Consider the following 14666-nt stretch of genomic DNA (forward strand, 5'->3'; position numbering starts at 1 on the left):
CATGCAAATGCCCATAGACAGCTGTACTGTCTTTCTGCCATTAACACTACTATCATCACCACCATCTGCCTTCCCTCCTCCACTCTCTTCTTTCCCTAAACATTCCTTCCTTATTGTTCGTCCTTACTCTTGACGTCTCTTCAGTATTTTACACTGATAGCCACCTGATACCTTCTCCTCCCTTAGTTTCTGTGACACTTCCCTCTCCCAGGTCTCCCTTATTTCTGACCAGTCTTTCTCTGTTTCTTTTGCCAGTCCTCTGCCTTCTTCAGCTTCCTAAATATGTTTCTCTTCTAAGATTTTGCCTTTGACCCTTCTTTGTTTTCTTCTATGGTAGTCCTATGGCTTTAATGATCACCTCTATACAAATGATCCCTTATCTTCTTCCCAGAAGCTATCCCTCCCCCAATTCTCTTTCTAGTTTGTGGTACCAATATCTTCCCAGTCATCTAGGCTCAAGAACTCATTGGATTCATTCATTCATTCAATAAATATGTATTAAGAACCTGCTGTATGCAGGGCACTGTAAAGCACTGAGAATACATGTAGATATATAGATATATATTCACACATACATACATATCTGTAATATACAATATTATATAATACATATTGAATATATGTATGTGTATATATATGTGTATATAAAATCATAGAGCTTCTACCCTCAAACTCTTTCCCCTCACTTATTGACCTACCAGTATTCTATTAGCAGTATCTCTGAAGTCAATCCGAACTTTGCAAGCCACTCTAGTTCAGGCCCTGTAACTTGTAACCTACTACTAGTCATTTTTCCTGCAAGTCTATCTCCATTTAATCCATTCTTCCTGTTGCTGTACAGTTATCCCTTCCGCACTGGGACTTTCCCCATGACAGTTTCTGCATATCAAAGGTCAGCCTAAGAAATTAAATGGGAATTTTGGGGGAGTTTTGCAGAATCCACAAATGACACAGAAAAAGTTTAAAAATTCAGAAATGTAGGATACTATATTAATATTAACATTTTTTTATACCATAATAATTAAGACTTCTTCTCTGGCACAAAGGGAGGACCAAAAAATTTTACACGGATTTTTCAGATCACCAGTGTGCCACATTCATAACCCTTGTGATGTGGAAAGCATAACTGTACATGTAATTTTTTTTTTGCTTTTTTTGGAGGGCAATTGGGGGTTAAGTGACTTGCCCAAAGTCACATGGCTAGTAAGTGTGTCCTGTGTCGGAGGCTGGATTTAAACTCAGGTCCTCTTGATTCCAGGGCCGGTGCTCTATTTACTGCACCACCTAGCTGCCCCAAACATGTAATTTTTTAATGCACCATTGATCACACCACTCAGAAACCTTGAATGACTCCTCCATTGCCTGCTGTGTAAAATTTAAACTCCTTATCAAGACATCCAGTTTCCTCTTGTAGGCCAGGCAAACCAACCCAGCTAAAATATCAAGGTGTCCTGAGGGAGAGACCAAAAGATGGCATGTACCAGGTATATCAGTCTACTACCATCATATCAGTCCCTTTGGACTCCAGTGGAGACAGCCCACTGGAAAACTCTAGGGTATAGTAGGACCCCATAGACTGCCAGCCCTACTTCTAGCGTGGGCCCCATAGCCAACATTGAAAGAAACTATTGCTGTGAAGAAAGGATCCACCTCCCTCAACACCACCAATATCAAATGCGGACCAACTCACCTAACAGGCAGATAAAGCCAAGAACACGGGAATGACAGCATCCTCCAGCCTACCTGTCCTGCTTCCAGGCCAGCTCCCATAGCCATCATCCTAGGAAGCAAACCCCACGAAGATGAAACCAACTGCTTCTCTTAGTTTTATAGCCAGTATTCCGGAAGACCCAGAAAAGAAAGTTTTTACCTCCAAAGTCCTTGGCACTATCAAATGGTTCAATATGATAAGCTGATAAGATTTTATTCATGGAAATGACATAAAGAAGAGATATTATCAGCTGTTTTGTGGCTATGCCCTAAGGACTATGGGATGTTTCCACCTAACTTGGAGCTGAAACCTTCTAAATATATTGTCTCCCCCATTAGAATATGAGCTCCTTGAAAACAAAGGCTAACTTAATTTTGTTTTATATACTTAGTGTAGGGGGTGCAGCTAGGTTGCACAGTGAATAAAGTGCCTCAGACCTGGAGGCAGGAAGACTGATCTTCCTGAGTTCAAATCTGACCTCAGACACTTAGTAGTTGTGTGACCCTGAACAAGTCACTTAATCCTGTTTACTTCAGTTTCCTCATCTGTAAAATGATCTGGAGAAGGAAATGGCAAATCACTCCACTATCTTTGCCAAGAATGGGGTCACGAAGAGTTGGACACAACTGAAAATGACTGAACAACAATATCCTCAGTGCATTTATTAAGAAAAAGCATTTATTGAGTGCTTATTATGTGTCAGGCACTGTGTTTAGCACAATGCAAATACTGTACAAAGAAAAACAAATACACTCCCTTTACTTAAGGAGCTTCCATCCTAATGGGGGGAAATGCATGAAAAAGGACTTTATTTTATAAACATACCAAATTCCTGAAAGTCTTGGGTAACTTATTTAGCTCTCCCTCCTCAAATTTCTCATAACACTTTCTCTTTACCTCTGTTCTACACTTAACTCATTCTGACTTATAGCATAATTGTTTGTGCATGGCTTTCTCCCCAATCACATAGTAAATTTATTAAAGCTACCATCTTGTCTAATTCTATCTTTGGTTCCCCCTTGCACCTAGCAAAGAGCCTTGTACGTAGCAGGTGCTTAATATATGTTGAATTATTGAATAATGAAGCTGATAATCCTGTAAGGCAGGGGGATAAGTCATTACATTATAGTTACTTGGTTCATATGAAGCAGAAACATAAATGCTTCCTTTCCCTCTCATTTGTCATCCCTTTGCAGTCTCTCTTCCAACCTCATCCCTCAATTGAAACTGCCCTCTACAAGGTCACCAATGACCTCTTAATGACCAAATCTGATAGAATCTCCATCCTCATCTTTCTTGACTCGTTTAGTATTCTTAGTCACCTCTCTTCCTCCTGGGTATTCTCTTTTCCATGTGTGGTCATGATATATCTTGGATCATCATGTGGGTCTTGTCCCCAAATTATGGGCATATCTCAAAGATCTGCCCTGTCTTTCTTCTCTCTCTACACTCTTGGCAAACTGCTGAGCTCCAATTGCTTCATTTGGGCTGTATGCCTCTCCTTCTTGTCCAAAACTTCTTAGCTTCCCCCCCAGACTCTCATCTTCCTGACTTCCATGTTTCTGTGGAGAGAATCATCCTTCAGTCATCTAGGCTTGCAAACTGGAAATTATTCCCAGCTATTCACTCTCCCACACTCCCACCTCTATATCCAGTCAGTTGCAAAGGTTTGCCAATTCTGTCTCTACAACACCTTTCACAAATGCCCCCTTCTCTCCATTCACTCCATGGTCACCATGATCATTTAAACTTTTACTTCTCTCTTAAAAACTGTTAAAATAGCCTCCAAACTGATCTCCTTAGGTTCCAGGCTCTCACCTTTCTAAGCCATATTCCATACTGCTACCAAAATTATATTCCCAAAGTACAGGTTCAGACTCCAGCTGAGAAAGCATCAGTGGCTCCCAGTTACCTCTAAGATAAAATTCAGACTGCCACTCAGCATTTAAAGCCCTTCCTCTCCAGTCTCACATCTCCAGCTGCCTACGCCTCTTCTCATCTCCCTCTGTATTATTTCACTTGGTGATCTCATCATCTCCAGAGAGTCCAATTATCATCTCTCTGCTGATGATTCTCAGATCACTTGCCCATTCCTGTCTTCTCTGTTCACCTCCAGACTCATCTCTAAATGCCTATTAGACATCTTGACTTGGATGTTCTGAAAACATCTTAAACTCAACCTTCCAAAACTAAACTCATTAGCTTTCCCCCAAAATCCTCCACTCTTCTAAACTTCCTGTTATTGTCAAGAACAAGACCATCCTCCCAGTACCCCAGGCTGACAATGTAGGTGTCACCCTCAACTCCTTACTCTCTGTCCATCGCCCATATTCAAGGCTTGTTGATTTTACTTTCCTAACATCTCTTACACATGACCCCTCCTCTCTTCTGACACTGCTAACCACCTGGTACCTCCTTCAATCACCTCCTACCTAGACTATTGCAGAAACCTTAATATCTTAAAGTCTTCTTGACCTTAATAGCTTAATAAGGCTGATCTCCTTGCCAGAGTCTCTCCCCATCCTAGTCCGTCCTCCACTCAGCCATCAAATTGATCTTCCTAAAAGTATAAGACTAAACCAGAGGTGGAGAACCTGTGGTCTTGAAGCCACAGCTTCCCCACCCTTGCACTAAGCCATGCCACCCACCACCACCTCTCAGCAAACTCCAGTGACTCCCTGTGTCCAGGATCTAACGTAAAGTTATCTAATATGCAAAGGCCTCTGTAACCTGACCCCTTCCCACTTTCTGCTCTGCTTACCGCTTATACCTTGCAGTGCAGTGACACACTGGCCACCTGGCTGTTCTAGGAACAAGACATCCCGTCTCTTGGCTTTGGGCATTTTCTCTGGCGGTCCCCCATGCCTGGCATGCTCTCCCGCCTCATCTGTACCTCCTGGCTTCCTTGGCCCTCCTTCTCTCTGTTGATTATTTCTAATTCATCCTGTCTATGGTTGTTTGCAATGATTGACCATCTTTTGCCTTTCTTTGTATCTCCAGCACCTAGCACTGTGCCTGGCACATAAAAAGTACTTAATACAGTGTTTATTGGCCGACTGACTTCATGATCTGGCTCCTCCATCCAACCCACTTTTCCAGGCTCATGGTACATCACTAGTGCCTTTCAGCCAGACTGGTTTTGCTCTTTGATCATTCACAGCATTCTGACTCCCTTCTTGGTACCTTTGCAGTCTGCCCTTCTCTTCTGGAGGACATATTCTCCATACTTCCACCCGGTGGAAACTTCAGCTTCCTTCAAGATTCGACTCTGATACCACCTCCTGTACTGGGCCTGTCTTGATCCTTCCAAGCCATTAAATTACTCTGTATGTCTCTGTGTCCATGTTGCTCCCCCTCCCCCTAATGGAATATGAATGAGTTCCTTGAATATAGGGACAGCTTCCTTTTTGTCTTTGTTCCAATGCCTAGCATGGGGCCTGGAAGATAGTAGTTACTAAATAATGTTTATTGAATGAGTGAAAGACGGGGCGGCCAGGTAGCACAGCAAGTAAGAGCACCGGCTCCAGTGTTGAGAAGACCTGGAGATCGAATCCCGGGCTCAGACACTTAGCACCCACCCAGAAACACCTGGCCGTGTAACCTTGAGCAAGTTACTTAACCCCCAATTGCTTAGGGGCGGCCAGGTGGCTCAGCGAGTAAGAGCACCGGTTCCAGTGTTGGGAAGACCTGGAGATCGAATCCCGGGCTCAGACACTCAGCACCACACCCAGAAATAACTGGCCGTGTAACCTTGAGCAAGTTACTTAACCCCAATTGCTTAAAAAAAAATAAAAATAAAGAATGAGTGAAAGACTAATTAATCATCAAGGGTTATTCAGAATTGAAACCCTGGACATGAACTTATTTATGCTTGATATAGGGCAAAGTAGCCATTTCTGGAAGCTTTTCTGTTTCTCCATCAATTAGGAGGTTTGTTGGGGGGGGGGGGGGCAGGGTGGCATTACATACTGAACTGTTGCTTCATAATACTGGTAGTAATAAAGTACTTTGTTCTTACCAGTCATAAATCACTTTACATACATTATCTCATTTAATCCTCACAACTCTTTGAGGTAAGTAATCCTAGTATTACCATTCTCATTTAATTGATCTGGAGACTGAGGTTCTGGCAGGTTAGGGGACGTATCCAAGGTCACACAGCCAATACATGACAAATCCAGCTTTTGGGACTCTTTTCACAACTTACTCTGCTCCCTTACCTCAGACAAAGTTAAGTCTCAGAGTGTTTGACTTACAGCATTTGGATGCAACACTCTGTATCTGTTTTAAAATTTCATTTGGATGAGTGTATCAACATATGGTGTAAAAGAAAATAAGTGATTAACTACTATGTCAGTGAAGCATGCTGCCCATAAAAATACCAGGCTGCTGAATGCAAAATGCCAGATATTTAAATGCCCTCCACCTGTATTACATTCATCCTCGAGAGTGGAACATTTCAAGTTTGGAGAGGTGGTGTAATGTTGGAGGTGGTGTAATTACTGGAATTGGGGCTTATTGTGCCTTTGGGGTAGGAGGAAAGGGGGCTCTAGGAACCTTAAGGTTGTTAGACCTTTGGACCACTTGCAAATGCTGCCTTCTTTACTTGAAAAGAAGATAAGAGAAATATTGGATCCATAATCTATTTTCACCCCCTTAGATGTATATAAGCATGGCGCTTACTGGGTATCTTCAAAACTGATTTTTATTATGCATATGTTTCCTAACAGTTGCAAGAAGCAATCCTGGCTGGCAAAGGTGTGACTTCAGCTATTGACCTATGCCGTTACCATGGAAACAAGGCCCTGGAAGCCCTGGAGTGCTTTCCTCCCTCTGAGGCCAGATCTGCTTTAGAAAACATTGTGTATGCTGTCACCAGGTTTCCTTGACACAGAATTTAAAAAGAGACTATTGTTCGTTGGCTGAAAATAACAGGGAAGATGGGGGAGAGGTCTCCACTGTGAACCATCTAAATGTGTCAGTGGTTTAATTTTTTTTTCATTTACCACATAACTGAATGAGATTCGCCTTCTTTTTGGAGCTGCTACAAACAAAATCAGGAGAAGAAGGAGAAGAAGGGAAAAAAAGGTCAAACAGTTTTCACTTGGCATGCCAGAAGCACACTTGAGGCAGCTCTAGCAGAAATAATTAATGAGCTTCGCTCCTGTGACCTCAGCAAATGGACAGGAAATAAGTCTGTATTGATTGGACCGAGCTAGGGATGGCGCCAGGGTGATGGCCTGTGGTTTCCCTGCGCTTAAAAGGACGGAGGGGGGCAGGCAGGCAGCTGCAGGTATCGGGAGCAACCCTTTCTGAGCAGGCCAGAATAGAAGAGTGTGTGAAGTCAAGAATTAATGCACCAATTTGTCATTGTGAAGGGAAGTCCAATGAATTAAGAAGGAAAACTCTTCCCCTGTCTCTCTGCAATTATGTCTCCTCTCAGTTTTATGTATTCAAATATGAAAATACTTTGTGCCTCATGTTTTTAATATTTGCTAAATGTACTGAGAAAATGTGTCAAGTGTCATACGTAGGAAATTTTTAAGTGATATGTGATATTCACTTGGTTCCTATAGAAGAGGGAATTGCTTCTCTCTCTCTCTCTCTCACACTCTCTCTGAAGATTAAATTTTTAACCACCATTTCAGAAAACCAAACTTTTCCTCCTTGATCAAAGTCATCTTCTCTAACAGTGATACATTCTTTTTCCTTGATTGGTAACAGAATTGTCTTTCAAATGAAATATATAAATTTGTAATACTTGGGATTGAGGAATACTCTTTTATTTATACAAATTTTCCGTGGTTTAATCGTAGTACCAGGGAATTTGTTGGGGGGATTTTGTTTAACCTCACAATGTTGAATGTGAAAGCCTTGAACCACAGACATCCAATTACAGAAAGAATATAAGGACTATCACAACCCAGCAACTTGACACTGTCTCTGTTTTGTTCATAGGAGATGATTTTTGTGGTTTGCATGCATGCAATATGAGAACAGCGTTGACAAGAAGGCTGAGTTTACATAAATGATCTAGGTTGAGACTCAGCTACCTTTCTTCCTTATGTGGTGTAATTACAGCCCAGTCTGGAGACAGCTAACACAGCAAACAGATTTCATTACATCCTTCACTCCGACTCTGAGTGGAGTTATTTCTGTTAAATTCTTCACACACACCCCCCCCCCAAAAAAAAAAAAGTCATAGAGTTTCTTTTTCAGGGACCAAATGGGTGGCATGCTTCTGAATAAAAGATATAAAGCCATATATGTTAAATCATCGTGTTGTTAAAAAATATTTAAAATGTACTTGAAACATCATTGTAATTGTTTGGTTTTATGCAAGTATGGTTTGAGTGTGTTATAGGGATGTCGATTAGTAGACCATTTTATTTCTCTGTTTAAATTACTTTTCTCACTGATGTTGGCTTAATTAGTAACTGTAGTTAAGATGTATTCCATCAGGCTTTTTCTTTAATCATTAACTTCTGGAAAAGCTATCCTAATGCTTTGCTTCCTCAGATAGGGGCCTAAATGTCCTTTAACTCCTATTAAGAAAATGAATAGTGATGTTTACATTTTGTAGAGTAAAAATTTCCTGTCTCCTAGTGCCTAAACCAAAAAATAAAATAAGAAATTTGAAAAAGGAGATCCCTGGTCACCTAAGTACCACCACCTAAGCACTGTTTTGAATTTGGAATCAGAAGACCGAGGTTCAAATTCTGCCACTTACTATTATCTGTATAACTGTTGGACAAGTCATTTAATCTCTTTGGGCCTCAGTTTCCTCATTTGTAAAGATGAAGGGATTAAAAGGTTCCTTCTTGCTTTAAATCTCTGATCCTAAATCTTTCTTTACCAACTCCTATATCTATTCTTCCACAGCTAGAGCACTGGCTTTTCTGCTGTTTGCTCACACCTCCTGCTTTACCTATTCCAAACATCATAGGAGAGTGGACTCTCCTTTAAGATTGAGTGTCCTTGAGACAGGATTGGGAGAATGCTTTGAAAACAAAGGGTCTGAAGGGAACTACACAATTGGAAGTAGTATGATCAGAAAGCATAAGGGAACAACAAGTTGTTGGCCAGGAGTCAGAGGAAATTCAGAAGATTTGCTGGCATAGATCCCTTTACGTTACACTAATGCTTGGCCGCACAGGTCAGAAAATACCATGGGCCCATGTCCTATGTGCTGAGCACAATCTGGGATTCTCATTTTTTAGCATCTCCCTTTCTGTGCCCCATTCTTTTTCTATAGGCCTTCCTGTTTCCCTTTCTGAGTCTTTTCCCCAGCTCCTTTCTAGCTGTCTTTCTATTTCTGCCCCCTATATCCTCTTATCTTTTTTTTCCTTTGCCTTCAAACCCTCAGGCACAAGGTGCCCTCATCCTGCCTTCTGTTTGCCTAACATTTCTCATACTACAGACTCCTATATAATCATGGCCTCTCAGTGTTTCTGTGGTCCAGAAGTATATTTCTCTCTTGCCTCTACCCCCAACCTGAAGCTTCACCATCTTAGCTTGGTACTAGGAAAGCAAGTTGTTCAGAATTAGAGGTGGCTACTAGCCCTCCTTGGGGAATGATTTGTTGGCCCAAATGAATTTCTAATGAATTCTCAGACTAAAATGTGGAGGATTCTTAAGTTAGACCATTTTGTTTACTCTCCTCTTTAACAATTAGAACTATGGTAAGAGAAGAAGCTTGTGACTCCTAAAGGTGCCATATCTCAGGAAGAAGTTGGCCTCTTCTTTTTGAGTTTTTCACCAGTTTTCTGGCTGTACCTGAAGTCTAAGCTACTTCTACTGATCTTTACCCTTCAATGAAGTTTGCCATATACACAAAAACACAGAAAGAGAGAGAAAAGGCTGTCCCTGAATCACAAGATTTGAGAGTTGAGACGACAGAGGTCATCTAGTCCAACCCATACACAAAAGTGTGTCTATAATATACCTCGCAGGTATATTTTACCCTTCAATCCTCTGCTCGAAGACCTCGAAAGATTTCTTGAGAGCCCTCATTCCACTTGTGGATAGTTCAGTTTGTTAGGAGGCTTTTCCTGATAGCAATCCTCAACTGGCCCTTTTGCAATTTCCCCCCATTGCTACTGGTTCTGTTCTCTGGGACCAAAAAGAATAAACCTTATCACACATCCATATTATAGCCCTCCAAGTATTTAGAGACAGCTATCTTGTACCTTCTGAGTGTTCTCTAAACATACCCATTTTTTTCACCTGATCCTTATATGTCATAGACTCAAGACCCTTTATTAACCTGGCTGCCTGTTGTTGTCCTTAAACAGTGGCACCATAACTATGAACAAAACATTACAGATGAGATCTAAAGCAATAAATACAGTGGGACTATATTACCTCCCTACTCCTGGAAGGTGGGGTATGTAGGTGGTGCAGTAGATTGAGCACTAGATTAGAATCAGGAAGATTTATCTTCCCAAGTTCAAATCCAGCCTCAAATACTTACTAGCTGTGTGACCCTGGGCGAGTCACTTAACCTTGTTTGCCTCCATTCCTCATCTGTAAAATGAGCTGGAGAAAGAAATGGCAAACCACTCAAGTATCTTTGCCAAGAAAACCTCCAAATAGGGATGCAGAGAGTCAGACACAACTTAAAAATCACCGAATGACAACAAATTCCTGGAAAATAACCCTCTCTTGATGCAGCACAAGACCACAGCAACTTTTTTGGGTGCTCTGTAACACAGTTGACACATTGAGCTTGCAATCTACTTCCAAACACCCCAGATCTTTTTCAGAACATCCTCTGGTCTATCCATGCCTTCTTCCATCTTGTACTTCTAAAGTTGGTTTTGTGCAAGACTTTACATTTGTCATAATTAAATTTCATCTTATTAGATTTAACTGATTCTGTCATCCAGGATGTTAGTTATCCCTCCTAGTTTTGTGTCTTCTTCAGGTCTGGTAGGTATACCATCTATGACTTCAACCAGATATTAAACAGCACAGGACCAAGGACAGATCCCTGGATTACTTCACTGGAAATCTGCCATATTGATATTGAACTTTTAACAACTTCCCTTTGAATCTAACTATCCAAATACCTGCCTTTGCTGTCTTGGCTTTTGGGGGCTGCATGCAGTTGTCACCTGGGAGCTGATGCCACACCCCAGGTGTGTCCCACCACCTGCTGTAAAAGGAAGTCTCCCCTCTATACAGAGCCTTTTCAGAGGAACCTCAGGGCAGGGTCCCAGCTCATCCTGATTTCCCCACCCCATCCCTCATGTTGACCCTAGAAATTCTTGGTTTGATTGTTTAAAACATAGTAATTAGTAAATGACTTATTAAGAGTCATTTGGGTGAATGGTTTACCATCTGTTCCTAATTATCATACAGCACAAAATTATGCATTTCATTAAATATGCGTCTGATTAACTTTGTTGTAAATGTTATTTGATTACAACACTAAGCTCTATTAAAATACACTCAGTCTTCATAGTTTGTTGCTCACATACCATGTTCATTCAGTTATCACTTTAAAACAACTAGAAGGAAAACAGGGCAGCTAGGTGGCATAGAGGATAGACTGCTGGGCCTAGAGTCAGAAGGACCTGAGTTCAAATCTGGCATCAGACACTTAGCAGCTGTGTGACCCTGGGCAAATCAGTTAACCCTCTTTACCTCAGTTCCCTCATCTGTAAAATGAGCTAAGGAAGAAAATGGTAAATTTGCCAAGAAAACCCCAAATGAGGTCACAGGGAGACAGGTATGACTAAAACCAACTAAACCAAAAAGGAACACAGTTTACTGATTCAGGCTAAATTCTTAGTGTTTGGGATTTTGACTTCTCTGGCATATGGCTCTTTCTGAAGTCCAAAGGCATTTGAGAGATGATGTGGAATAGAGGATAGAGGGTTGTACTTGGAGACAGGAAACCCTACATTTAAATCCTGACTCTGATATTTATAAATTATGTGACTTAACCCCTTTGACCCTCAGGTTCCACATCTGTATACTGGAGGAAATAATACATCTCCAGCCTAACTCATGGGGATATTATAAGATTTAAGCAAAATAACATGTGAAAAATGCTTCTAGGGGCAGCTAGATGCTGCAAATGAATAGATCACCAGCCCTGGAGTCAGGAGGACCTGAGTTCAAATTTGACCTCAGACACTTAACACTAGCCGTGTGACCTTGGGCAAGTCATTTAACCCCAATTGCCCTCTCCTCCTACCCCCTCCAAAAAACAAACAAAAAAAGAAAGAAAAATGCTTCTGGAACTTTAAAGCTTAATACAAATAACAGTTGTTATTCCTCTGCATTACTTACATAATAATAGTTTCATAGTTCAATCTATGTAAGAAGATAACTTTGGTTCAAAATGCACCAAAAAGTTTTTTTAATCTGTTTCTTCTTTCACAACTGTGACTAATATGGAAATATTTTTCACATGATGTCACATGTATAAATTATATCAAACTGCCTTCCATTTTCAAAAGAGGAGAGGGAAAGGAGAAAAATTTGAAGCTCAAAATCTTATAAAAAACAAATGCTAAAATTTCTCTTGACACGGAACTGGGGGAAAAATAAAACACTATAATATAAAAAGAATGTCACATGTGTCACATTTTGTGACCACATGTCACAAAATCCAAGTAATAGAGTAAAAACAATACACCAAAAAGGCACTTTCTCAAGAAAATCGCGTGTAGAACAATTAACTTAAACCCCTACCCAACCCTCGGGGGGAGGGGGGGGGAATGATTCACAGTTAGATCCTCTTAAATCTTAATTGGTTCTTGATACATATGGGGTATTTAAGACCTCATTTTTGAAATTCTCTTGGGTTTATAAAACAGTGATAAGTCTAAAGGATCATCATAGATTGAGAGCAGGAAGAAACTTTACATGTCATCTAGTTTAACCCCCCCCATATTACAGTTGAGGAAACTGAGGCCCAGAGAAGTTAAATGACTTAGTGCAGATCACATAAGGTAATGAGTAGGAGAACCAGGATTTGAACTCAGTTGTTCTGACTTCAAAGCCAGTCTTCTTTCCATGCCACCATCTTCCCTTGCTGTATTGCCCCTATAGTTCCACCAATGTGAAAAATCTCACTTTTCAAACAGCTTAGCTAAAATTCTTAGTCTAGGCTACTTTTCTGTTTCCTGTTCCTTTGCCCACCTCCATCTTAATTTATCCTCACACTTTCAAGGCCTGCTGTTATCCTCACCTTCCTGCCCACCAAAGGCTCTTCCACATCTACCTTTAGAACCTATATAATTAGCATCTCTAGTGAAAGAATGACACACCCTCTGCTAACTGAGCAAAAGGCCATTAATAAACACTTTTTTTTAAAAACCTAATTACTATGATTGAAGAGCTGTTAGGACAAATCAATCTTATTTTTTCTTAAGGGTAAAGCTTTCAGACTAAGAAGACACTACCCACCATTTCTCCTATTATATTCTTAATGCTTCCTTTTCCAAAACACCCTAAAAGAATAATTATTTGTTTTGTTCCTGGTCTTTTCACCAAAGATTCAGGCAGAACTGAGGCAGTATGACATAACTCAGAGAGCAGCTAGGTAGCTTAGTGTATAGAGTGCTGGGCTTGGAATTGAGGAGATTTGTTTATCCTTTGACCTTGAAAAGGACCAATGACATCAGGAGGGTGATGTCTTTGACTTGGAAGTGAATTGGATTTAAGTGAGTTCAAATCCAGCCTCAGACACTTACTAGTTTGTGACTCTGTGTAAATCACTTAGCCCTGTTAGCCTCAGTTTCTTTATCTGTAAAATGAACTGGAGAAAGAAATGTCAAACCATGCCAGTATATTTGCTAAGAAAAACCCAAATGGCATCATGAAGAGTCAGATCAACTAAAACAACTCAACAACAGTAAGGATGTTGTTTGTACCATCACTTTTTTCCGGGGTCTGTTGTAGCAGCAAGCACCCCAGCATCCCCAGGGTGGCTGCCAACACAGGTTCTTAGATCTGCTTTTCTAAAGGAAAGCAACTCAGAATGGGTTAACAATCTTGTTTTAATCAAACATATGTCATTTACCTAGTTCAGGGGAAAAAGGTCAGCACCCAGAACTTTAGTTCTGGGTTTGTTTAGTTCTGTTTTGTTACAAGCAGACAAAATATACAGAGAAACAGATCAGCAGACAGACTTCCAGCTGTCTGACCATTACATCCATACCTAGTCAATTACCAGAGAGGGAAGCATCAACATCTGGGTTTTTCAAAGCCAAGGGGCTCAATGGCTGTCCAGTCTCATCTGGTCAAATCACACAACACTTCTCAAAGTTAGCCCCAAAACAAAGCCTCACATCAGGGTTTATATTCTCCTGGCTCAGAGAATGTCACAACCCTCTTGACCCACTGCCCAATCACAGAGCACCAAGGTGTGGGCATTCCTGAAAACCAAGCCTCTGGCCACAGGCTGCAGGTGCACTTAAGCCCACCAAAGGGCCTAGGGGCAGGGAAGATCTTAAATTCCCATTTCCGTAACATCTGTATCCATGAGAACACAGAGACAAAAAATGACTTGCTCCATTACACAATTTCTACATGTCTCAGGTTGTACATCGAACCCAGTTTTTGCTCACCCTTTATCCAGGTCTATAACTGCTACATCACACTGTCTCTCAGGAGGTCACTTTTTATTATGGAATTAGCTGTCTTCTTACAGCTCTATTCACAAGGGGTTGGCCCCAAATATTGCCAATGCCTCTTACTGAGGGTGGAAGTAGGAAACCAGAAGTATAACATTAGACCTGGAGTCAAAAGACCTGGGTTCAAATCACAGCCCTTCGACTTGCTTCAGTTTCAAAATGATTTGGACAGAGCACTGTGCTAGCCACTAGAAGAAATAAAAATAATGATAATAACAGGTAACATTCATATAACACCTACTAAGTGCCAGATGCTGTGATAATCACTTTGCAGATATCTCATTTGAGCTTCACAACAACCCTGA

The 14666-nt window shown here is 40.9% G+C and overlaps 1 protein-coding gene across 1 annotated transcript in view; it reads left to right on the top strand.

The window, feature by feature from the left end:
• The window catches only part of PDSS2 (decaprenyl diphosphate synthase subunit 2), a 302945-nt gene extending 294588 nt beyond the window's left edge, over nt 1-8357 (top strand). Inside the window, 1 exon segment of the mRNA XM_069077111.1 lies at nt 6442-8357. Coding sequence (XP_068933212.1) covers nt 6442-6600 — 159 coding nt within the window. The 3' untranslated portion in view covers nt 6601-8357.
• Nucleotides 8358-14666: the final 6309 nt, after the last annotated feature.

This window comes from Petaurus breviceps, unplaced genomic scaffold (assembly GCF_028583685.1).
Source record: "Petaurus breviceps papuanus isolate PSGF00001 unplaced genomic scaffold, PetGlider_PUasm1.0 90977, whole genome shotgun sequence".
Taxonomy (NCBI): Eukaryota; Metazoa; Chordata; class Mammalia; order Diprotodontia; family Petauridae; genus Petaurus; species Petaurus breviceps.